General features: G+C 41.1%; 1 protein-coding gene across 10 annotated transcripts in view; it reads left to right on the forward strand.

Moving 5' to 3' along the window:
* kmt2ca (lysine (K)-specific methyltransferase 2Ca) overlaps positions 1 to 27,170 on the forward strand; it is a 424,137-nt gene that overhangs the window by 190,900 nt on the left and 206,067 nt on the right. For all 10 annotated transcript variants that reach the window (XM_068008355.1, XM_068008384.1, XM_068008402.1 and 7 more), the window contains exons 8-12: positions 9,138 to 9,300; positions 10,695 to 10,866; positions 12,292 to 12,406; positions 16,484 to 16,659; positions 19,462 to 19,625. In XM_068008355.1, the coding sequence (XP_067864456.1) occupies positions 9,138 to 9,300; positions 10,695 to 10,866; positions 12,292 to 12,406; positions 16,484 to 16,659; positions 19,462 to 19,625 (790 nt within the window). The remainder of the gene's footprint in view (positions 1 to 9,137; positions 9,301 to 10,694; positions 10,867 to 12,291; positions 12,407 to 16,483; positions 16,660 to 19,461; positions 19,626 to 27,170) is intronic.

The raw sequence follows: 27,170 nt of genomic DNA on the forward strand, positions 1-27,170 counted from the left end.
AAATGTAGAGTTGTTTTGACATAGAGGAGAGTTAGTTGGGGAGAGTAAGGGCAAGAGTGTGTCAGAGAAAATGGTGAGATAAGCAAGGGAGAGGCATTAGGAAATATGGAAAGGATGAAGACTACAGCATGGGAGAGTGAATGAGGGGAGAATTGGGTGTGGGATGAGAATGGAGAGGATGAATGGAAAGAGGATGGGGAGACTAGAACATGGGGAAGGGAAAGGGGAATGGTGGGAGAGAGAAACAGTAGTATGGAGAATGAGTGAGTAAGGAATTGAATGGAATGCTTTGAGCCATAATAATTGAAAAAGGTATTGGAGTCTGCCAGAGAAGCTACAGTAAGGAGAAATTTTAAAAACTGCTGTATTACAATGTAAGCTAGTTTTATGAACAGGCTTTGTATCTTTTTTAAATTAAAATATTCATACTGAATTGATGTCCTCCATTGTGTCCCATATTAGAGTCTGGAGGTTGGGAGATACGACTAGGTGGTTATTTTTTAATAATCAATTTTCCTGCTGCCCCCAACCTCCCAAAGTTAATTATTACGTAGAATGTACAGCACAGAAACAGGCCATTCGGCCCAACAGATCCATGCTGGTGTTTATGCTCCACACGAGCCTCTTCCCTCTCTACTTCATCTAACCCAACAACACATCCTTCTATTCCTTTCTCCCTCATGTGTTTAGTTAGCTTCCCCTTAAATGCATCTATGCTCGTCGCCTCAACTACTCCTTGTGGTAGCGAGTTATATGTAGTATTTAATGTTCAGTGTCAGTGCTTATTATCGTAAATGACCCATTGTTGTATGATGCCGCACAAATTATTTGCATGCTGCAAATCTTAATGCTCTTTCTGATATAGCACATTGGTACACAATCTGTTTTATTTCCCAAGCCAATTAGTTTATAAGTTCTGATGTTCCTGATTTGCTTAAACTATATTTGATTTATTTCCATGGAAATTGTTTCTTAAAAAAAAATTCTTTGGTAGTTTTAAAAACAAATTAACTGAGTAGTTCTAATTATTTGCTGTACTCCCACTGCTAAACAATTGCCTTTTTTTCAGTTACATTTAAGTGCCATCTAGTTGCCATAATGCAGTTTGTAAAAACTAAAAAAAATGTTTACAGCTGCTTCCTGAAGACCCTCAGCCTGCAGAAATGGCTAACATGAGCTGGGAAAGTAAAAAGGAATACTTGAGAAAGGTTCAGTCCATAATGGAGCTTGGGGGGATATATGATAGATTAATTGTTCATATGTTTATCAGAAATCCATTGTGCTTCTTCAGTTGAGGCTGATATTAATAGAGGTGGTCATGAAGAATTTTTATAGTGGAGCGGGAGCCCTTTTTTGATTTGATTTTTTTCTCTCCTTTTCTTTTCCAGTTGCCTACAATTAGTGTCCCCAGTTAAGATCAGCTAGAAATTGAACCTAGGACCTTTTTGATCTGCATGGCTTGGCCTTGTATCTCTTTGTAACTTTACTCACTGACCCAGAGGGTCAGTAGAAGCTAGTCCCACTTCACGCAATTAACTTTAAAAAAATGTTACGTCTAGTTAGCAATTGCGTTTAAAATGCTCTTGAATTCTGGAGACCCCAGATTTCCTAGCCATGCAGAGCCATGATTTCAGGTTTCAAAATCACAACCTATCTTAGCTGATCCATCCAGAAAGACTTTTGAGGGCCTCCCCCATCATAGCTTCCAACTGTTCATTAAATCATTCCAGGGTTTTTGTCTCTACTGAAAAGTCCATTCCATATCTTGTGTGAAGAACTTCCCAACATCTATCCCAACAAGCTTTGTTGAGTGCTGCTTTCCATTGGTTGAACATATTAAACACTGAGCCCATTGAGTTTTTTTCAGGTTCAACCATGGCTATTTCAACACTGTTCATGGAGTATGTCACCTGTATTAACCTCCCACATGCAGTCCTTTGCACTTGTCTGCATTAGATTTCACCTGCCATTGTTCCTGCATATTTTGTTTATTCCATACTATAACTTCCAGGCTGCCTCCTTCGATTCCGCTGCTCCTGAGTTTGGTATTATCTGCAAATTTACATTGAGTTTCTGATACAAGTTATTGATGTAAATCAAAGACGTAAATTAGAAACAGCAGTGGTTCCAATACTGAGCCCTTGGACATCCCACTCAGTACTTCCCTCTCTCTTCACCACCACCACCACCACCTTGACATCACCCTTCCAACCACTACCCATTGTTTTCTAACAATCAGCCAATTTTATATCTATAGCCAAGCTTTGCTCTGAATCCCCACAGCTTTGAGCTTAATTAGTATCCTTTCATATGGAACTTTATAAAATACCATTTGCAAGTCTAAGTACACAACATTGTAGCATTTACCACAGTCAATTTGGTTGTTACTTCCTCAGAGAAATCAAGGAAGTGGGTCAGACAGGATCCTCCTCATCTAAAACTGTGTTGACAGCTGTTTACTAGGTTGTTGTACAGATCATTTAAGGAATCAACTTCAAGATTCTTATTGTCACCTTCAAATGTCTAAATGGCCTTGCCCACTCTGCTTTGATGGCTTCCTTCAACCCTATCCATCTGGTAGCACCCTTTGTTCCTTCGACACTGGCTTTCACCTCACTCTTTTCCCTCTTTACTCTGCCATCCGTGGCTGCTCTTTCATCCACCATGCCTCTGTTCTCTGGAACCACCTCCCTAAATCCTTTCACCGTACCTACTTCTTCGCTAAACAAAATTGGATTGACGACAGAAGACAGAGGGTGGTTGTAGAGGGTTGTTTTTCAAACTGGAGGCCTGTGACCAGCGGTGTGCCTTAGGGATCGGTGCTGGGTCCGCTGTTATTTATATTAATGATTTGGATGAGAATTTAGGAGGCATGGTTAGTACGTTTGCAGATGACACCAAGATTGGTGGCATTGTGGACAGTGAAGAAGGTTATCTAGGATTGCAACGGGATCTTGATAAATTGGGCCAGTGGGCCGATGAATGGCAGATGGAGTTTAATTTAGATAAATGTGAGGTGATGCATTTTGGTAGATCGAATCGGGCCAGGACCTTCTCCGTTAATGGTAGGGCGTTGGGGAGAGTTATAGAACAGAGAGATCTAGGAGTACAGGTTCATAGCTCCTTGAAAGTGGAGTCACAGGTGGATAGGGTGGTGAAGAAGGCATTCAGCATGCTTGGTTTCATTGGTCAGAACATTGAATGCAGGAGTTGGGATGTCTTGTTGAAGTTGTACAAGACATTAGTAAGGCCACACTTGGAATACTGTGTACAGTTCTGGTCACCCTATTATCGAAAGGATATTATTAAACTAGAAAGAGTGCAGAAAAGATTTACTAGGATGCTACCGGGACTTGATGGTTTGACTTATCGGGAGAGGTTGGATAGACTGAGACTTTTTTTCCCTGGAGAGTAGGAGGTTTAGGGGTGATCTTATAGAAGTCTATAAAATAATGAGGGGCATAGATAAGGTAGATGGTCAAAATCTTTTCCCAAAGGTAGAGGAGTCTATAACGAGGGGGCATAGATTTAAGGTGAGAGGGGAGAGATACAAAAGGGTCCAGAGGGGCAATTTTTTCACTCAAAGGGTGGTGAGTGTCTGGAACGAGCTGCCAGAGGCAGTAGTAGAGGCGGGGACAATTTGGTCTTTTAAAAAGCATTTGGACAGTTACATGGGTAGGATGGGTATAGAGGGATATGGGCCAAGTGCAGGCAGTTGGGACTAGCTGAGTGGTATAAACTGGGCGACATGGACATGTTGGGCCGAAGGGCCTGTTTCCATGTTGTAAACTTCTATGATTCTAAACACCTACCGAAAACTTTTCTCCAACAGCTTTTGTGGCCCTGTAACTTAACTCCCTTTTCCCTCCTGCTCAGTGTAGATTAAATTCTACAATCTGTAAAGCAGATATAAATACTTGAAGGGGAGAAAAGAAATACTTGTAAGGAGAGACAATTGCAGAGCTATGGGGAAAGAGCAGGGAAATGGGATTAATTGAATAGCTCTTTCAAAGAACTGGCACAGGCACAATGGGCCAAATGGCCTCCTTCTGTGCTCTAAGATTCTATGATAATGAATGGCATGGAAAAGGTAAATACAGAAATTCACTCCAAACTAAATTGCAAGAGTGGAACAAGGGGACATAAGTTTAAGAGTAAATTTAAGAGTATCAGAGATTTATAATAGAGAGAAATGGAATGCTTTTACACCACCTATGTTCAGCTTCGTTTATCCTGAGAAATTGTAAGTAATTGTTTACGCAAACTATTTTTTGCAATGATGTGGAGATGCCGGTGATGGACTGGGGTTGACAGTTGTAAACGATTTTACAACACCAAGTTATAGTCCAGCAATTTTATTTTAAATTCACAAGCTTTCGGAGGCTTCCTCCTTCCTCAGGTGAACATTGTTGGAAATGAAATCCTCGAAATGAAATCGCATTTATAAATCACAGAACAATGCTTGGTGATTACAGACAGTTTTTTCAACTGCCCGTTGCCAAGGCAATCAGTGTGCAGACAGACAGGTGTTACCTGCAAGGTCTCCGAATATACAAATCACCAAAAAAAACCAAAAAGAGATAGAGAGGTAGAAACATAGAAAAGACAGCAAATGACCCGTTATATTAAAAACAGATAACATTTGTTCGCTGGTGGGGTAACGTGTAGCGTGACGTGAACCCAAGATCCCGATTGAGGCCGTCCTCATGGGTGCGGAACTTGGCTATCAATTTCTGCTCGACGATTTTGCGTTGTCGTGTGTCTCGAAGGCCGCCTTGGAGTACGCTTACCCGAAGGTAGGTGGCTGAATGTCCTTGACTGCTGAAGTGTTCCCCGACTGGGAGGGTTCCCCAAACAGGAGGGTTCCCTCCCAGTCGGGGAACACTTCAGCAGTCAAGGACATTCAGCCACCGACCTTCAGGTAAGCGTACTCCAAGGCGGCCTTCGAGACACACGACAACGCAAAATCGTCGAGCAGAAATTGATAGCCAAGTTCCGCACCCATGAGGATGGCCTCAACCGGGATCTTGGGTTCACGTCACGCTACACGTTACCCCACCAGTGAACAAATGTTATCTGTCTTTAATATAATGGGTCATTTGCTGTCTTTTCTATGTTTCTACCTCTCTATCTCTTTTTTTGTTTTTTTTTGGTGATTTGTATATTCGGAGACCTTGCAGGTAACACCTGTCTGTCTGCACACTGATTGCCTTGGCAACGGGCAGTTGAAAAAACTGTCTGTAATCACCAATTATTGTTCTGAGATTTATAAATGCGATTTCATTTCGAGGATTTCATTTCCAACAACGTTCACCTGAGGAAGGAGGAAGCCTCCGAAAGCTTGTGAATTTAAAATAAAATTGCTGGACTATAACTTGGTGGTGTAAAATTGTTTACAATTATTTTTTGCAATACAGATGTCAAAACAAGTATTTGCTCATGTCATAATGACATTTATGTTTGTTTTTCCTATTGATTTGAGTAATAGTTTCACTTCAAAACTATGAACGTATATTTACATTTGAGAGTCTGGCATAAATCAATAGAATCATAGAAAATTTACAGCACAGAAGGAGGCCATTCAGCCCATTGTGTCCGCTCCGGCTGAAAATAAGCCACCCAGCCTATTCCCACTTTCCAGCACTTGATCCGTAGCCTTGTAGGTTATGGCACTTCAGGCGCATATCCAGGCACCTTTTAAATGTGATTAGGGTTTTTGCCTCTACCACCCTTTCAGGCAGTGAGTTCCAGTCCCCCACCACCCTCTGGTTGAAAAATGTTTTCCTCAGCTCCCCTCTAATCCTTCTACCAATCACTTTAAATCTATGCCCCTGGTTATTGACCTCTCTGCTAAGGGAAATAAGTCCTTCCTATCCACTCTATCTAGGCCCCTCATAATTTTGTATACCTCAATTAAATCTCCCCTCAGCCTCCTCTGTTCTAAAGAAAACAACCCCCAACCCCAGCCTATCCCATCTTTCCTCATAGCTAAAATTCTCCAGTTCTGGCAATATCCTCGTAAATCTCCTCCGTACCCTCTCTAGTGTAATTATATCCTTCCTATAAAGTGGTGACCAGAACTGTGCGCAGTACACAAGCTGTGGCCTAACTAGTGTTCCAGCATAACCTCCCTGCTCTTATATTCTATGCCTTGGCTAATAAAGGAAAGTATTCCATACGCTGCTGTAACCACCTTTATTTACCTGTCCTGCTACCTTCAGGGATCTGTGGACATGCACTCCAAGCTCCCTCACTTGTTCTACACCTCTTAGTATCCTCTCCTTTTATTGTGTACTCCCTTGCCTTGTTTGCCCTCCACAAATGCATTACCTCACACTTCTCCGGCTTGAATTCCATTTGCCACTTTTCTGCCCACCTGACCAGTCCATTGATATCTTCCTGCAGTCTACAGCTTTCCTCCTCACTGTCAACTACGTGGCCAATTTTTGTATCATCTGCAAACTTCTTAATCATGCACCCTACATTTAAGTCCAAATCAATAACATATACCACAAAAAACTAGTACTGAGCCCTGCGGGACCCCACTGGAAACAGCCTTCCGGTCACAAAAACACCCGTCGACCAATTTTGGATCCAACTTGCCACTTTCCCTTGGATCCTGTGGGCTTGTACTTTTTTGACCAGTCTGCCATGTGGGACCTTATCAAAAGCCTTGCTAAAATCCATGTAGACCACATCAAATGCACTACCCTCATTGACCGTCCTTGTTACCCCCTCAAAAAATTCAATCAAGTTAGTCAGACAGGACCTTCCCTTAACAAATCTATGCTGACTGTCCTTGATTAATCCATGCCTTTCTAAATTACAACAGTTTATCCTGTCTCTCAGAATTGATTCTGATAATTTGCCCACCACCGAGGTTAGGCTGACTGGCCTGTAATTACTTGGTCTGTCCCTCGCTCCTTTTCTAAACAATGGTACAATGTTAGCAGTCCTCCAATCCTCTGGCACCATGCCTGTAGCCAGTGAGGATTGGAAAATGATGGTCAGAGCCTCTGCTATTTCCTCCCTTGCTTCTTTTAACAGCCTGGGATTATATTTCAGCCAAGCCTTGTGATTTATCTACTTTCAAAGATGCTAATCCCCTTAATACTTCCTCTCTCACTCTGTTTATCCCATCCAATATTTCACAGATATCCAGATTCAGATAATTTACTTCATCAATACTTTCATTTATACTCAAAATTCCATAATAATTATTGTTTATGTAAAGATTTAATTATACGGACCCCCAAAACTTACCCTCATCATTATTGCAGTATCCTGACTCATCGTGACCAATACAATGCGATATCCACTAGTATTATAAAAACAGTACATATGAGCTCTCTTTCTCATTACGCTTCCTGTGTCACATGTATAGAATCATAAAATCATAGAATCTTACAGCACAGAAGGAGGCCATTCAGTCCGTTGTGCCTAAGCTGGCTTTTTGAAAAAGCTGTCCAATTTAGTCCCACAACCCAGCTTTTTCCCCATAACCCTGAAAATTAGACCTCTTCAATTACATGTCTAATTGGCTTTTGAAAGTTCCTATGGAATCTGCTTCCACCATCCTTACAGGTAGTTCATTCCAAATCTTAACAACCCTCTGTGTGATAAAATTTCTGCTTATTTCCCCTCTGGGTGTTTTGCCAATTATTTTAAATCTATGACCCACTTGCCAGAGGAAACAGTTTCTTCCTACTTGCTCTATCAAAACCCCTCATAATTTTGAATAGCTCTATTAGGTCTCCCCTTAACCTTTTCTGCTCTAAGGAGAACAATCCCAACTTCTCCAATCTCTCCACATAACTGAAGTCCCTCATCCCTGGTATCATCCTGGTAAACCTCCTCTGTACCCTTTCCCAAGGCTTCCTAAAGTATGGTGCCCAGAATTGTACACAATACTCCAGCTGAGGCCTAACCAGTGATTTATAAAGGTTTAGCATGACTTCCTTGCTTTTCTATTCAATGCTCCCATTTACAAATCCAAGTATCCCAAATGCTTTCTTAACCGCATTATCAACTTGCCCTGCCACCTTCAAAGATTTGTGAATATGTACCCCCAGGTCAATCTGCTCTTGCACCCCTACAAAATAGTACCATTTAGATTCTACGCTTCTTCATGTTGTTCCTTTCAAAATACATCACTTCACACTTATCCACATCAAATTGCATCTTCTATCTGTCTACCCATTTCACAGCCTATCTAAGTCCTCCTGAAGTCTGCTACTATCCTCCTCACTATTTACTACGTTGTTAACTTTTGTATCATCCACAAGCTTCAAAATTGTACCCAAGCCCAAGTCATTTATATGTAACCAGAAAAGCAATGGTCCTAATACTGACCCCTGGGAGACCCCACTCAATATTTCCCTCCAATCTGAAAAACAACTGTTCACCATTACTCTCTGCCTCCTATCCCTTAGCCAATTTTGTATCCATGCTGCCACTGTCCCTTTAATCCCATTAATTTTGCTAACAAGTCTATTATGTGGTATGCCATTTGAAAGTCCATATATACATCTACTGCACCATCTTCATCACCCTCTCTACTTCATCAAAGAGCTTAATCAGGTTAGTCAGACACGATTTGCCTTTAACAAATCCATGCTGGCTGTTCCTTATTAACCCATGTTTCTCCAAGTGAGAATTAATTTTGTCCTTGACAATGGTCTCTAGAAGTTTTACCACCATTGACGTTAGACTGATTAACTTGTAGTTACCAGGTTTATCCCCCTCCCCTTTATGCCACACTTAATTATTGACACATTTATTGAACTTCTTTATCACACTTAAAAGCAAAAGCAAACTTCTACATGGCATACTTATTAGTACTCAGAATCTTTTATTCAGCACTAGTACTCAACATGGATTGTTAGAGTTTAAAAATAATAGATTTTCCAGCCCATTTTTAGAGCTGATCCATTTTACGTTAGAATATTTTATTGGTGAATCTTCTGTGGTCATGGTTAAGTAAATAGCTTTTATCTTGAAACAAAATGATTGTGTGTGCACGCGTGTGCGCGCGCACCCTTTGTAAGATGAATGAGGATGCCTTGTAATTATTGCAAAGTATTCTTTATTTAAATTAACTTTTTAAAAAATGAATCCTTGTGTTTACTTCATTTCAGCATTGTGCGTACTGTAAGCACCTCGGAGCCACCATCAAATGCTCAGAAGTGAAGTGTAATCAGTTGTACCACTATCCATGTGCAGCTGGAGCTGGTACATTTCAGGATATCAGGACCCTCACTCTCCTCTGCCCAGAACATATTGACCAGGCTCCTGAAAGATGTGAGTGCAACTGTTCCAGATGTGAAGGTTTCCAAACTGTGATTTGCATTCTAGGACATATGACATTCAACGTAAACAACTTTTAAAATCTAAATCTGTCATTTGATCCAACTCTTGATGTGATTTTATGTATGTAATGAAAATTGACTGCAGGTTTTGACAAGATTGCTTCTTTTTATTCTTTTGAAGAATTGTGTTATTAGCATGGTGCCAATGGTGGTGGCGGCGGGTTCATTATTCCCCCACCCCCCCAAAAAAATCATTTTGAGGTCATCCAATTTTGTCTGTCGGGACTCGGCCAAAACTGACCGCAAATAATTTACTCCTAACTTTTAAATTCCCCATCATTGCGTTGCTGCTTGAAGCCTGATGCAAATGGCAGCGCGGCATTGAGGACATTGTCATAGCGGCAAATCTGGTCTTCGACTTTTGCTCCAACCTGGTGCTTTATTTTATTACTTAATTTATTGACTACTTTATTACTTCCCTACCTCCTCCCAAAAAGCCGCATACCTTCCTAGGTGTAATCTGGGTAATGGACTTTTTTGTGATTATTATTGATGCTGTTCCTTGTTCTACCCATTGGGAGCCACAGTTCAAGCAGCCTGAGCTGGACAGTATCTTTTTTGTTAAATTCGCTGTTCTCTATGAAGGCATCGACACACTAAAGTAATGTTCTACATATGTTGGCAGCTCTCTAGAGCCTCACCAAAGTAACCATGCTTCATGTGTGCAATTAGACAATGAATGTTCGCATCTTATTGACCTTAGGAAATATCCCAGCGGAGACCCATCATATCCTCATCCAACATGAACACACAATCCATTCCTTCCAATAAAAGTCACTGGATAGGGAACAGAAATGGAAATCCAGACTGATTTTCTTCTTTCTCTTTCCAAATCTCCAAACTGGGAAATACTGACGTCAATTAACATCTCATACATACCACACCAGCTGATTAAGCACAGACCAAGGGTTATATCTGGGAAACCCCCCCCACACTTTTCTCTATAACTCAATATAAGTACAGGTGATGCATTTATTTGCTGAGCCACCAGGGGAAACCTAGTATTTTTTTCTTGGTCAATGTTCACACAATGTCTGGAAACTGGACTGTGAACCAACAAAAATCGGCCAATTAAAGCTGAGAAATAGGCACCTGTGACTTTCTCTTTTGATGTGTTGAGGAGGGAGAAGTTGTCAAATGTTGAGTTCTGAGGTAGTTGCATTTATTAAAAAGCTTTCAAATACAGGGACTCGTACACATCCTTGTTCATGACTTGAGTGCAGCAGGTAACCACTGAAATGGAAGTGACCTCAACTTCCTGTTGCTTCAGCTCATTTTATCTTTGAATGGCACTCAAGTAATTTTTGTTAATATTTTGTTCCTCAGCCAAGGAAGAAACAAATTGTGCTGTTTGTGATAGCCCAGGGGAACTTCTAGACCAGCTTTTCTGCACTAGCTGTGGACAGCATTATCACGGAGCATGCCTCGACATAGTTGTGACCCCTTTGAAACGGGCTGGGTGGCAGTGCCCAGAATGCAAAATCTGCCAGACCTGCAGGTAAGATCCACATTAGAGCCTTCCATTTTATGTGGTGCAAGTTTTTAAGGATTAAGATGGCGATACTTTTTAAGGGCAAGATTTTTGTAACATCGTAAATGATGTAATTGTGAGACTTGAAGTAAAATGTAGGGCAACGGAGCCAATTAGCTCGAAGTTACAAATATTGGAAATGTAGTAAAATACAAATAAATCTTCCTGTGTGTAAAGTTCAAGAAAAATTATTTTGCTGAAGTCCTTGGTTTATAATACTTTAGTAAAGGAATGTTTCTTTAACTCTGTACAAAGGAAAATATATTGCTTTATTTTAATGTTCAAACTCTTCTGTATTCATTCTGCAATTTCCAAGCTTCTGTAGTCATTGAAACTCAAATTCCATGCTGCAGAAAATTATTTGTACCTATAGTAGTAAGGATGTAATGTTAGGAATATGTGCTTTTTGTTATCTGCAGCTTACAGAGCTTCTCATTTGTCACTTATTTCTCTATGATGCGGTCAATAAGTACTGATCTGCAGAAAATGTGGATGCAGGACTGTTCGCCCTCAATTACTTTGGTCTTAATATGTGACATTGCATAAAATAAAAGTATAAGTGTAGTCCTTTGTTTGAGTAGCCTTGTCTGTTTTCACCAAGGAACATGCACTTCAGACAAGAGTTTTGATGAAAAATAGCAACTTTGCTGCAGGTTTTCATTTTTTTTTGTTTCTTTTAGAATTGCGCATTAGTACTAAAGCTCAAAAGTCTGGTAAAAAAAATACTGAGTCCAGGGCTGATGCTATTTGCAGTTAAGAATGTAATACAACTAGCGTTTTCAGGGAAAAGTTTAGATTTCTCTGCTATATTAAGACTGGGACAGCTAATTGATTGCTTTATTTTGGGTTGGACTATGGAAGATGTTTCATTGCAAGTGTGCGATATAGATTCAGTAAATGACATAAGTAACCCAGTGCATATTTATAATGCAGAACCACTTCATTTTGCAGAACAAATTCTGTAATTGTGGAATATAGAGAATCCACTGCACGTGCAAAGTTTTTAAGTTGCAGTTCATTTTTTATATTTGCTTGCTGCAGTTCCTCTCCCAATGGCTGGCAAAGGTGTGTACAGGCTCGCAAGCAGAAAACCACAGTGCAGGCCTGTGTGGGGTAGGCTCAGTCCATCAATGGCTAGAAAGGCGGTGCCACTGCATCCAGAGCTAATGGTGAAAATAACCTTTGTTAGGAAGGCCTCTGATCCTTGCTTACCTTTTTAGGACTTCAACTGAAGTTGGGGTTGTTGTCGGCAGTGCTGTGAGGTAAATATACAGCGTAAGATTGGTTTGGTCTGCTTCATCCCCTGTGAGGGTTTGAAGACCGGGATTCTCTGCAAGCCTTGAAATCATAGTTCGAACCTGTTTTTCATTTTATCATTTTGTATCCTTTCAGGCATCCAGGTGATGACAGCAAAATGTTGGTTTGTGACATCTGTGACAAAGGGTATCATACGTTTTGTCTCCAACCAGCAATCGAGTCAATACCTACAAATGGCTGGAGGTGTAAAGTGAGTGATGATTTTAATCTGTTTTAAAATCTCTACTCATTTGGATTGTTAACATTGCATCTGACACAACAAAAATTGATAAATGCTTGTGAGGTTTCTGAAAACAGTCGAAAGAAATTGGTAAATTTTTAGATTATAATATATAATAGAAGCTTCTCTTCCCACTCCCTCCCCTACTTCAATGCTCTTCCTTTTATTTTCGGGGTCAAAAGTATGGGCCTTGGCTAGCTGTCCCACTGATTTTCTATCTGAACTTATGGGGGGGATTTTAACCCTCTCTTCCCCCCCCCCCACCCCCACAAGCCCAGCAGAAACCATGCAGTTAAAATGGAGCAAGCAACTTATTCACTGTCTTCCCATCCATTTTAACTGCACCCCCACTGATGGCAAGGAGAGTCGCCTGAAGCTAGCGGTGTCCTTGTTTCGATATGCAGATTGAGATCCAGTGACGTCATTGGTGCCCAATTGCAATTCTAATCTGAGGCCTAAGCTGGGAGAAGTGGTGGCTTCCCAGCCAAGCCAAAGCTGTCAGGAAGTGGATCCAGGGCCAAAAGAGGCCCAGAAAGGTAAGTTTTTATATTTTTTAAAAAAAGTTTTAAAAACATTTTTACTTGTGGGCCAGAACGAGCACGAGTACTCCTTAGGGCCCCACAAGGAAACCTTGGGCCTCCCCTGCCCTGGGATCCCCTCTGCCGAGCATGAACCCTGTCAGATTCCCCTTCCTCCTCCTCCTCCTCCTCCTCCCAAAGACTTAACTTAGTGCTGGGGACCGTTCCCTCTAGTCCCCAGCAACTGACTCCTGCGCCCAATTTTAACGGCTAGGCAGCCTCTTCCCGACTACTTCCAAGCTGTTTAAATCGGTTCACTGTTTGAATTTCACGCCTCTAGAGGTAGTAAGCCATTAAAATCCTGATTAACTGGAAAATAGAATGAGTCAGTAGATTTTGTAAAGTACATGGGAAACTTGATAAAGGGAGAGAGCTGTTGAAAAATGTTTGGAAATTTGGTGCGATAGTGGACACTTCCTGTTTGTAACCAGCATTTTGGCCACCACTTTTCCCCCCTCAGCTTCTTCATTATGACCAGTTTAAAATATAATCTATAACATGCAAACATTTTTAAAAAGTGGACATTTTTCAAAAACTTATTCCAAATATTTGAACTGGCCCATGAAATTTAAGTCTTTTAAATTTTACCTTTTGAGGCTGCTGATGGGGGGCCTAGGACTCTGGCACAACCCGAAGTGACACATGCCACTCCCAACCCGTTGCTCCCTGTTTTTGGCTCATGCCTGCCTCTGACGTATTTTCCCGCTGGCCGAACCTGTTCCTCACTTCTTAGGATCTGTTAGCTTGAAGCCATTTCTTAGCACTAAGTGTACTTGTACAGTATTTGCCACACTACGAGGGGTGAAGAATGGGCTGCCAGGCATGAGTTGGTTAATCATTCTGGACTAATCACATGATCTTCTACAATAACAACTTACATTTATATAGTGTCTTTCACAAAGTGTCCTATGGGGGCTGGGGAGGGGGAGAGAAATTGGGGAAGTGACTGAAGGCATGGTCAAAGAGACTTGAGACTGGAAAAAGCAGACAAGCAAAGAAGTTTAGGAAGAAAATTCTGAAGACTCTGCTACAATGTGAGAAGCAGAGGGTACAAGCTGGGATTCAGGGCCAGAGAAGTTTGTGGCATTAAAGATCATAACCATATTACAGGTTTCAAGTTCATGCATTAAATAATGGAGCCAATGAAGGTTGGCGAGGACAGGGGTGATGGGTATACAATGTAGAATATGGGCTGGCAGAGTTTTGCATGAGTTGCAGTTTGTGCAGGTAGAGCTGGGGAGGCCAGCAAGAAGAATGTTAAGAGAAAGCAAACCTGGTCTCCTATTCAAACTTATTTATTCACAGGACATCACAGCAGCGTGACCTGTGACTCCTGTAATCAGTCTTTTCTCCCCCCCCCCCCCCCCCCCTCCCCCCTACAGTCTTCATGTTTTTAAAACCCAAGCTTGATGTCAGCTCTTCCTGATTTGCCTCATGTTCTTTTTTATTTAGCCTTGGTGATGCCTGCACTTTGAGCAAAAAAATGCCTTTTGTTTGTGTTGTGATTTATCTGCTAGGAGTTGTGCAAAAGTAATACATTTCTCCAACTATGCTCTTCAACCCTTTGGGCAAGCAGATGGTATCCACTTGGTTGTATTTAATAGTGATCTAGCTAAAATTGGTAACTCAGCATGGGTATTGTTGGTTTGAAACCATGTCCCCACTATTCTCTGATTAGTGCAGTTTATTAAGAGTACCATTGTGCACACGTTACTAGCCTTGTTTCTTTTTAACTTGAGTACTAAAAACATTTCTAGCTTTTACAACACAGGATCCTTTTCTTCAGTGTAAGATTTGCACAAATGATTGAATATTTAAAAAGAAAAATAACAGCATAGAAATGCAAAAGAAAAAATTTTGCTTAGTTCATGGAATAAATTAAATTGTATCCTATATTTTTGATTTTGGATGGTGAAATCCTCAGAAGTGCTAACAGTACTTACTATAGGTATACCTTTAGGCTGAAACTGGCCTTCCTTTCATGTCTCCTGCTCATGTCTCTGTCAGTGTTATTTTTTCCTCCAATTTTCAGGTACAGTGCTTCAGTAATAGTTTTTGGCATATGCTGTAAACACAGGAGCACCTGTCAATCACTGCAGCATCACACCAGCGAGCCTTGTCCCCAGAAGCAATGTGAGTTTGTGCCTGCAGTTCCCCATATAGCCCTCTGAAATGTACCTCCTACCACCAATAGGTCTGAAGCATGCTGTACAAGTAAAACTCTAGCCAGTTAACAATTTGACTTGGGTGCAAGTCTACATCACAAAATTGCTCGTAATTTGATAATTTGGCACTAAATGGCAGTCTGGCTCAGGGGCGTCTAAGCATGACTGAAATGGAAAGCAGAAAATTCTTCTGTTGTAGTGGGGGTGCTGCTATTCTGAGGTTGGATACTGTGGAACCAGAGCTTTACTTTGATGCTGACCTGTAAGCTTTTGATGCTAGCATTGGATTTCAAAGATGCAAAAAGTTTCTGGTCACTTTCTAGCACCAATATGAGAGTTCAAACATCAACCTCTCCCTCCTCACACACACAAAAACAACTTAAATTGCATGAAATTGCTCAATGTATATCAAATCTTCAAACCCTACACCTGTTTAGATAATTATGGAATAGACTGCCACTTAGCACAGTGAACGCTGTACTTAGTGTTTAGTAGATTAATACAAACATGTCAGCAGGCCGGAAGGAGGTAAAAATGGTCTCTTTGGATCTCAAATGTGGACCGAAAGGACTGGATGAGATGGACAGACTTGAAGGGTATTTCTTCATTTCTCATTCTCACATTTTCATTATTGTTCAGACTTCATACAACAACCTTTGGACTCTCATCCACTATGGGCCTTAATGTCACATGCCAGCTCCTGAATGAACCTTTCCTAACAATGTTCCTGACTTGCTCATACTGGCCTCAGTGTAGCCCGTTGCAATGCCCTGACTTGCCTACCTTTACATCCATCATTCTTTCACCAGTGCCATCCTCAGTGTAGTCTACAAACCAATCCCAAGAACCCTTCAGTATTCACAAGACAGCAAATCTACAAATAGTAATTATGTGAAAGCCAATGGTGCCATATAACATGCTGCCACGGTCTGATTTCTATGCTCATGAGAATTCATCAAAAAAAAAATTTTCCAACAAAATCCTTTGAAAGTACCTGGAAGTCAGATAATTCCTGAGGTTGCATAAGTCATCTTAAACAATAGCAGAAAATGCTGGAAATAAAATAACAAATTAGTCAGCATCTGCAAAGAGAAAAAAACCTTGTCTTTTCTGGTTACAGATGCAGACTGCTTTGTGTACTTCTATAATTTACTGTTTTTGTTTCAGATTTCCAGTTTTTAAAAAAAATTATTTATAAACACCCTTGTCAGATTGGACCATTAATTGTCTTCGTTATTTGGTTGTCTGTATTTTTGTTGTACGTCACAGACATAAGGGTTCAACTCTCACCTTTTTTACTTCAGAATTGCAGGGTATGTGTTGACTGTGGCACACGGACCAGCACTCATTGGCACCACAACTGTTCACTTTGTGCTAGTTGTTACCAGCAACAAGACCACAGCCTGTCCTGTCCACTCTGTGGCAAGACCTGCCATCAAGACTCCCAGAAGGATATGCTGCAGTGCCAGATGTGTAAAAGGTAAGGAGCTGTATTGCTTGAGATTACACTGACTCGGTAGTTATAACCACAGCATCGTAAAAGATGGCCTATAGCGTATGTAATTTTCTTTTGTTTCTTTCTGTTCACATTCTGTCCTTTGCCGTCACATTATGACCATCCATTTATTGCCTGCTGCTTTAAGTATTGCCTGCTTAGCTGACCTCGTCCATCTGTACGTCATTGAGTTCAGTGTTGAGTAGTTGGAGCATTTAATAATGGATTGATTTGAAAAATCTACCTGCATGTAGATCATTCAAAATCAGAGGTGTTTACATTGGTGGTACTCAACGACTTATGATGCTTTGAGTTGTAATTCAGTTTAAAATTGTACTGTGGTAGCATCAGTAATTCTCTACTTTTGCTAGCGGAGGAGGTCCCACAGGGTGTCTCTAGGGTTAGGAATGCACTGGCAGCCTCTTATCCTGGCAGAGAGGTATATTTGGCTACTTTGTACCAGCTCTTCAGGTCTTCTGAATCCATCAAGATCCACTTAACTTCACGTATAAGTTAAATGTTGATGGGTTCTGGTCCACGTTTTGTATTACGAAGAGAGTTAAAATGTTGTTTTTATATATATTCAGGAGGTGGAAATTAAAAGTCCTGTTCTTGGGTGAAATCTGTTGTATTGATCTGCTGCTGCTGTCTACTTTTTCCTTCAATGTATCAGCGTGATTTGTAGTTTGAAGCCTAACTCGCACGGTCTGATGGTGTTTATTCTTCTGCTATCTAAAGACCCCAAACACAAGGAGCCTGCTGTCAATTCGATGAACTAATTACAATAATAATGGTTTCTGTTTGACCTCTGGACAACACTCTATCACCTGATATTGTGCGTATCAAGCCGCACTGCAGTACGTAGGGCAAGAGCTCACTTTGCATTGGGCGCAAGAAAAGTATCAGGCAAAGCCCTAAAAATCTAAGTTATTCTTCATTTCTGACTTGCAGGATCTGTTTTCATTTTCCAATTGTCTTTTTTTTTCTCTTTCTCCTTCCATGTACATCAGGGTCTTTCTTCGCTTCTATCCTTTCTGTCCATTAAGTGCCCTCATCACCCATGATTTTGGACATGATTTATGCAAGTAACCACTTCTGTAATATGAATGCCTTGGTTTAACTATTAAAGAGGAACAGCTGCTGTCTGGACACAATAAAGCCAGACGTTGTGTTTTTATTGCTCTGTTGAACCCTGTTGATTAATATTTCATTATTCTTTGGATAACTTCTGTAATGCAGCCCCACTAAAAGGATCATTATTGTACTAATGGGATGGAGGCACCTTGATCTATAGTGTTGGTGATTAGTCATTAACTCTTCACTAGCATATTGTGTTGCTGGAGGTTCTTTCAGTTGTGGTTGCCGTGAAAGTGCAACGTTGAGGAAAATGCTCTTGTCGTTAGAACTTACCTTTTGCCTCAGTATAGCTCACTGATTTGTCAGGAAACTGCAGGTTTGAACTTGAATTTTTATCCCATTTGGAATGGAGTCTGGTTCTTCCATTTGGAAGCAGGTATTTCACCCACGTGTCAAACAACTTGCAACAGAAATAGGTACATTCAGTGATCAGCAAGTGGAGAGCTGCTCATTTAAAAGAGACATGTGTTGTATATGTAATCAGATTATATGCTTGCCTGCTCTCAGTCTTCCTCAGAGGATTGTTTTACAAAGAGGAAAAAAGGAATTTGTTTTTAAATTGTTGAACCCCTCCATTTGACTGCTTTTGATCATCTTTAGGTTGACATTGATAACTCACTGTGGAGACTCAGTTGGACATGCTGCCTTAGGGACAGACTGTAGGTGGACTGGAGTAAGTGGTCACCTCAGTCTATCCATGTTGAAAATACACAGGAGAATGGCTTTTTTTTATCCTTTAAGAATTAATGTTTCCTTGTCTTCTTGCCTGTTTTTTTCTATACCCCCACAAAAGATAACTTGCAGCAAACACTATTTCCAAGTTGAGCGATTTGGACAGTTGATATATTGCCAGAGTTCCTGTTAGTCTGCCACTGAGGTGAGCCAGAGTAGCTCTGGGTAACTCTCCTCCTGATTCCCTTTTAAGGTTTTTATTTGTTAATCATTTGACTTGAGTGACAATTTGCAACCATTTCATTAGAGTCTGTATTGAATTCTGTTATGTATGTTCTTCATTCATAACCTGCTGCAGAGCAGTGAATTTGTAACCTAGGCTCTTGTACCTGAGTGCAAGCTGACTTGATTGGAAACTTGAGAGCTAAATTTATTGTCCATTTTGATTCCATGTTAATTTGTTCGTGTAATTTTTCAGTGTTTCTTTATTTGACTGCAACATTCATTGCCCTACCATTTCATCACCAATTTATTTGTCTCATTCTCTTCTCCCCGCTCCCACCCCGGCCTCCTTACCCCAGAATAGTTTGACTGTATGTTGAGGTATGGTTCTATGGGTGCCTTCCAGTATCTTGCCAAAATGGCCATTCTTGTGTGAGGCTCAAGTGAGTGCTGGCAAAATATTTGACTGGGGGACATCACAGCTGAAGCAGATCCTGTCCTTACCTGATGTCCACGTGCACATGCCCTGGCTGATGTTCCTATTTATAACACAAAAGCCCTGAGGCTAATTGTAATGCCTTTATCATGCACCCAACTGAGATCAGCTAACCCAGAACAGTCCAGTGAATGAATCTGGGACTATTATGATCTGTGTGGCTCAGGAAACTTGAAGGTTCATCGCTGTAGCTGTGACCCACTGTGTATGATTTTGTGTGTATTGAAAGCATGCAACTGTGTTTCTGGTCTGGTCTCCAGATGGATTCACATAGAATGTGACAAATCTTTGGAAAATACAGAGGACATTTCGCTAAAGGAATGCTACATCTGTACAATGTGTAAAGAAACAGAAGCTGCAATGGAAAAAATTCAATCTTGTGATATCAATGAGTCTGTTGACTCCATTCGAGAAACTGCAACAGGTAAGAACATAAAAAAATTTAAAAGTTAAAGTTTTAAAAGTATAAAAACATTGATTTCACTGTACATATTCATGTGTCAATAGAAGTTTAGCATGGACGGTTATTGTAGTAACAAAGTTCGTCTGGAGGCTGGTGCACTCGCACTGTAACTGTTAAAGCATTGGTGAACTACGTTGGATTAAAAATAATTGTACTTTTGACTTAGACAGACTATACCTGAATCACAGTTGTGTTCAATTCTTCAGCTACCTTGCATCTCCCACCCCCTCACCGAGAGTAGACTAAGTATAGCCAAAGGGTAAGAGTGGCAGATGTGAAAAGGTCATCAAACATGCATTTTCTAGTAAGTAACTGAAAAGGCTAGTTAGAATTAATTTTATCATGCACAAAACCAATGGATAATGGAGGATTGTGCTTGGTGAGTCTTTTTAAAGGGAGTGCTGAAAGCATTCGTTTTCCAGATCATGAATTGTTTTGAATTTAGGGAAGCTCTAGCCTCTCCATAACTTGCGTTTAAATCACAGAACACTGTTAGACTATCCGCTTCTCAGTGCAGATTAATGGTTCATTTAATTATCTTCACTTGGCAAACAAGCTCCATAGTGAATGGCTGCCATGTAGTGAGAGCAGTCTTTTGCTTTTTTGGAGAATTTGCCGCAGGCCTTTGCCACAGCAATGTATTGACTTGAGAGATTTTTAAATCAGAATTTTATAAACTCATGATTAAATAAAAAGGGAGTTTCTTGTGTGTTCTCTCCAGTGAAATAATTTTTTATGCATCCATGTGTTATTGTGCTTGGATGAGAAAAGGCGTCCATCATGATTAATGTGTAGTTACGGTGGTGAAAATGAATTGGCACAGGTAGTGGATTACTGGAGAACTGCTCTATGTATTCGTTTGAAGTTGTTTAGAGTCTGCTGTTTTTAGCTTTTTTTTAAAGGGGATGTGTGGACCCATTTCCATTTGCACGAACCCCACTACTGCTAAAGGGCTAATTTACATTCAGGGACTGACTCTAAAGACTTCCCTGCCAATTTAGTAACTTTTAAATTTGTTTTTAGTCAATTTTGTGCTGCTGTGAATGGAACACTTAGCAGTTTGGGCACCCATGCCAGTATTGAGCAATCCCAGGTTAGGTGTAGCAGTTAAACGCAGAGTAAAATTCAATTTACAGTGCTGCAACAATCCATTTCACTAGTTTTGTACTGGGCCCATGCTCACTCGGAGCAGAGTCAAGACTACCCAAAGTAATTTCAGATAGGATGAAAGTCTCTGCAAAGATCCTATCAGTCTGGGTTGGATTTGGACTTAGGTCTTTAGTGTCCTGCCCGATGTGCTATCCAGTTATGCGGTTTCATTCAGGAACTGACACGCAAGTAGTCATCAAATCTAAGCTACCTCATTAATACGTAAGTGCAACTTCGACATCTTTTCACATGCTAGAATTTGTTAGTTTTAAACTAACAGAAGGTCCTGTTGGACATTTTTCAATCCAGTACAATGAACCACACCTGCAACCTGTTAACGAATGCACTCGCTCTGTCTGCATTGCTGTCAATAAGAGACTCTAAGCTCCACCTGTATCTTTCCTAATTTTTTTTGTGCTGTATCTTACTGTTGTGAGAGTGGCTGTTGCAAGTGGTGCAAGTTGTCGCTGGCCAACATTTTCCTGACTGTGACTGGGTGGAATGTGAACGTTGACAGTGAGGCACCTAAATAGTTAATTGCTGTACATCTTGTCCACCATAAATGTTTTCGATTGATCCGGTATTATTTGGCTGACTTTCATTAGGGGGTGATTCTTCATTTGGTCGGAGAGCAAAAAGTTGGTGTTGCCCAGAATATGGATATTGTGGGTTTCTGAGTAAGCAAATAATTTATATTTTATTCAGTATCCTCCTTATCAATAGTAATAATTGGATTCACAAACTTCAGACCAAATTATAATGTTAATTTTCACTTGTGTAATTTTACTTTGAGTAACTATGACCTAATAGTGCACTTTGTTGGTGCATTCAAATAATAGAATATGGGGTTTCTGTTTTCTCCCTCCCCTCCAATTTTCTCCACAGGATCCTCTTCCTTTCCTGAAAACATTGATTTTTACTGGATACAGTTCCACAGGCATTACTGTATCAAAGTGGCCATTTGTTTTGTGTGGGCCTGTACACTAAGTGTCAGCAAGCTGATAGGCTCTCCCAAAGATATCAGCTGAACCTAATCCTGTCCGCAGCATGTGGACTTAACAAGGGTCCCTAAATAGCAGTCAGTAGAGAGAATCATGGCTAATTCGCCCCCCGCACCCCCCCCCCCCAAACTTCTTCCAAGGATACAGAAGCTAATGGAGGTGCCCCCCGCTGTCACCTCTGCCTTTACAAACCTGGAGTTCTTCAAAAGAAAGATAATGCCATTAGGCAAATTCAGTACGGCTGCACTAGACAAGAGTGCAAAGGAGAGGTTGGGCAGTAACACTATAAACCCAATTCTCTCATTTAGCACTGGGAGCAAAGTCTCGCTGAACTTGTCTTCATTTTCCTAGAAGTGGGCTGTCTAATCATGGAATCATAGAAATTTACAGCACAGAAGGAGGCCTTTCGGCCCATCCTGCCTGTGCCGGCCAAAAAAGAGCTATCATGTCTAATCCGACTTTCCAGCACTTGGTCCGTAGCCTTGTAGGTTATGGGCTGTTAATGTTGCATACTGGAGTGCTCCTCAGTAGCTCAATAGTGATCTTGAGTTTGTGGTTCCCAAAATTTATGTAGGAACTAAATTCTAGTGCTTGCTGTAATCTTTTAATTTGTCTTGACATTCAACATTTACCATTTTAAAAAAAAAGTTTTTAATTGTTTTTGTTTGAATTTTGTGAACTCCCACTTATCTCCTGCATTGCATTGCACTGCAACACACTTTCTAGCTGCTTCTCAAATAACTTCTAACGAAAGCTTATGCTTATCAGAACAGGGTGGGGCTCTTTTCTCTAGAAAAGAGAAGGCTGAGGGGTGACCTGATAGAGGTCTTTAAGATAATGAAAGGGTTTGATAGGGTAGATGTGGAGAAAATGTTTCCACTTGTGGGGGAGTCCAAAACTAGAGGTCATAAATATAAAATAGTCACTAATAATCCAATAGGGAATTTAGAAGAAACTTCTTTACCCATTAACATAAACCCTGCTGACAGCACAAATGAAAATGGAATTTTTACCCACTTGTGAAATAGATTTCCTGGGGAAAAAATAGAATATCTAAATAAGGTTCTGACTGGAAACTTTTTAATGGATTCCTTATTACATTTTTAGAAAGGCTTCATATCAGTGTGTAAATGTCCTGAGATTTGAACCAGGACTTATACTCTGTAAAGCAACCTATTAATATATATCCTATAGGTTAACCTTTTGAGATGGCCTATAATATTTTAAACAATTTTACAACACCAAGTTATAGTCCAGCAATTTTATTTTAAATTCACAAGCTTTCGGAGATTTTCTCCTTCCTCAGGCAAATGTTTGCCTGAGGAAGGAGAAAATCTCCGAAAGCTTGTGAATTTAAAATAAAATTGCTGGACTATAACTTGGTGTTGTAAAATTGTTTACAATTGTCAACCCCAGTCCATCACCGGCATCTCCACATTATAATATTTTAAGTTTGGATTCAAAATAAATTGAATGAATATGGGCTTTGTCGCACCAAATAGTCCAGCTAATATTGCAGTTCATGATTAAACAAAGCCATTAACAATGGAAATTTCAATGTGAGCAAACTGCCTGAAGCTCAACTATAGTGAGGTTAAGCTTGATTCCACCCAGATTTTATTTAGGTTGGTGTAAATGGAGAAAATGTTGTGAAAATAATAATGAATGAATTCTGAGTTCCTCAGTGCCGTCACCCCAATGGTCTTAGCCTGCTTTATCAATGACCGTCCCCCTGTCTTATGGTCAGGAGTGGGGCTGTTCGCTGATTATTCTACAGTGATCATCTTTATCCACAACTGCTCTGATAGTGGAGCCACCCATGCCACAGGGCCTGGACAACATCCAAACCTGGGCTGACAAGTGGTAGGGAACATTCGTGCCAGGCATTGACCATTTCCAACAAAAAAAGGCATAATTATCTCCCTTGACCTTCAGCACTGCCATCATCACATCCCCCACTATCAACATCTTGGTCACCATTGACCAGAAACTTTACTGGATCAGCCACATCAACAACGTTGGCTACAAGAGCGGGGCAGAAGCTGGGTACTCTGAGACAAGTGACTCACCTCCTGAATCCTCATGATCTCTCCACAAGGCTTGAGTCAGGAGTGTGATGGAATATTGAACACTCACCTGGGTGGGTACAGCTGCAACGACATTCAAGAAGCCTGATACCGTTTGAGAGAGCAGTCCACTTGATCGGTGCCCCTGCCACTGAACTCATTATCCAGCCCTTCCACCGTCAGTGCACCGTAACGAGAGAATGTACAATCTACAGGATGCACTGCAGTAACTCTCCAAGCTTACTTGAGTAGTACCTACCAGCCCCATGAACTCTACTAGCCAGGACAAGAGTAGCCACGTCATGAGAACGCATCACCTCCCATGTTCCTCTCCATGTCGCACACAATCCTGACTTGGACGTATATCGTTCCTTCTTCATTGTCATTGGGCCACAATCCTAGAATTCCCTACCTAACACCATTGTGGAAGTGCTATCAGCACAAGAACTGCAGTGGTTCAAGAAGATGACCTACCATCATCTTCTGTCCATAAAGTATATACACCAAAAATCTCCATAGTCAATTGTATGCTTTTCAGAATCCCTCTTTTTTTTTTTTTCCCCCCCCACTTGTGAACAATGTAAGTGACATGACAATCCAGCCACATAGTCCACAATAAAACCCTTCTAATGGTGACAGCCATATTCACATTCACAAATGTTGCTTTGCTCAGTATTGCACCCTCAACATTGTCAGCTCCATCTCCTCCTCCCAGACTTTTAACCAGCTAGTAGCTTGTTGAAGAGCGACAGCATTTGATGACGGAGCACTGTGCGTCACAAGGAGCTTTCCAAAAATTAGAAAGATTAGTCTACCTTTTAGTCTGCACTCTGAGATAATACATACATGTGTATCAGGATTGCAGGCCTCAGGAGGAGGTTGCTGCTATGGCCCCCTCACCCTCCACTATTGACTACGCTGTCAACAGCAGCTGACAAATTCCAAAAATAACAATTTAACCAATACGCATTTCAGCAATTCAGGGGAAAACCTCTGGGAAGAGAAGCCTTTTGGGTTGCCCTGCTATTTCAGTTGGCACCTCTGAGTAATTGGGTGATTACCTTGCTTTGCATTTTCCTAATTTTCCCTGCATTACAACAGTGACTACACTTGAAAAGTATTTCATTGGCTGTAAGTTGCTTTGGGACGTTCTGTGGTCATGAAAGGCGCTGTATAAATGCAAGCCCTTTTGGTTCCCTTAGTTATGATTTAAACATCATGGTCTCTTTTTAAGAAGAAAAATGCACGATTATAAACATGAAAGAAGTATATGTACATTATCGTTAACACACTCCTCCCCATCATGTTTTTATATGCGTTTTCAAAGAACTCTTCTCCCTCACAGGCATACTTTAATTAGGGAACAGTGATCATAGTATCAGAAGGTTTAGTTTAGTTATGGAAAAGGACAAGGAGCAATCTAGAGTAAAAATTCTTAATTAGAGGAGGGCCAATTTCTTTGGGTTGCGAATGGATCAGGTCCAGGTAGATTGGAATCAGATTGGCAGGCAAAACTGTAATCGAACAATGGAATCATAGAAAGGTTACAGGACGGAAGGAGGCCATTCGGCTCATCGACTCCGTGCCGGCTCTATGCAAGAGCAATCCATCGAGTTCCACTCCCCCACCCTATCCCCGTAGCCCTCAGATTTTTTCCTTTCAAGTACTTATCCAGTTCCCTTTTGAAAGCCAAGATTGAATCTGCCTCCACCACCCACTCTGGCAGTGAATTCCAGATCCTAACCACTCACTGTGTTTTTAAAAAAAAAGTTTATCCTCATGTCACTTTTGGTTCTTTTGCCATTCACCTTAAATGTATGTCCTCTGGTTCTTGACCCTTCCGCCAATGGGAATAGTTCCTCTCTATTCTGTCTTGACCCCTCATGATTTTAAATACCTCTGTCAAATCTCCTCTATTCCAGAGAACAACCCCAGCTTCTCCAGTCTATCCACGTAACTAAAGCCCCTCATCGCTGGAATCATTCTAGTAAATCTCGTCTGCACCCTCCCTAAGGCCTTCACATCTTTGCTAAAGTGCGGTGCCCAGAACTGGTCACAATACTCCAGTTGTGGCCAAACCAGTGTTTTATAAAGATTCATCATGATCTCCTTGCTTTTGTACTCTATGCCTTTATTTATAAATTGTAAACAATTTTACAACACCAAGTTATAGTCCAGCAATTTTATTTTAAATTCACAAGCTTTCGGAGGCTTCCTCCTTCGTCAGGTGAACGATGTGATATTTATAAAACCCAGGATCCCATATGCTTTTTTAACCGCTTTCTCAAACTGCCCTGCCACCTTCAATGTTTTGTGTACATATACCCCCAGATCTCTCTGTTCCTGTACTCCTTTTAGAATTGTATCCTTTAGTTTATGTTGCCTCTCCTCGTTCTTCCTATGGAAATGTATCACCTCGCTTTTTTCTGTTAAATTTCATCTGCCACATGTCCGCCTACGCCACCAGCCTGTCTATATCCTCTTGAAGTCTATCACGGTCCTCCTCACTGTTCACTACACTTCCAAGTTTTGTGTCATCTGCAAAGTTTGAAATTGTGCTTTTGTACACCCAAGTCCAAGTCATTAATATATATCAAGAAAAGCAGTGGTCCCAGTACCAACCCCTGGGGAACACCATTGTACACCTCCCTCCAGTTCAAAAAACAACCGTTCGCCACTACTCTGTTTCCTGTCACTTAGCCAATTCTGTATCCATGCTGCTACCGCCCCTTTTATTCCATAGGCTTGTCATGAAGATTGAAGCCCATTAGGCGGCACTTTATCAAACGCCTTTTGAAAGTCCATATGCGCCACTTTTTTTTTATTCGTTCATGGGATGTGGGCGTCGCTGGCAAGGCCAGCATTTATTGCCCTTCCCTAATTGCCCTTGAGAAGGTGGTGGTGAGCCGCCTTCTTGAACCGCTGCAGTCCGTGTGGTGAAGGTTCTCCCACAGTGCTGTTAGGAAGGGAGTTCCAGGATTTTGACCCAGCGACGATGAAGGAATGGCGTTATATTTCCAAGCCGGGATGGTGTGTGATTTGGAGGGGGATGTGCAGGTGGTGGTGTTCCCATGTGCCTGCTGCCCTTGTCCTTCTAGGTGGTAGAGGTTGCGGGTTTGGGAGGTGCTGTCGAGGAAGCCTTGGGGAGTTGCTGCAGTGCATCCTGTGGATGGTACACACTGCAGCCACAGTGCGCTGGTGGTGAAGGGAGTGAATGTTTAGGGTGGTGGATGGGGTGCCAATCATGCCAGCTGCTTTGTCTTGGATGGTGTTGAGCTTCTTGAGTGTTG

The sequence above is a fragment of the Heptranchias perlo genome, chromosome 2 (genome assembly GCF_035084215.1).
Source record: "Heptranchias perlo isolate sHepPer1 chromosome 2, sHepPer1.hap1, whole genome shotgun sequence".
Taxonomy (NCBI): domain Eukaryota; kingdom Metazoa; phylum Chordata; class Chondrichthyes; order Hexanchiformes; family Hexanchidae; genus Heptranchias; species Heptranchias perlo.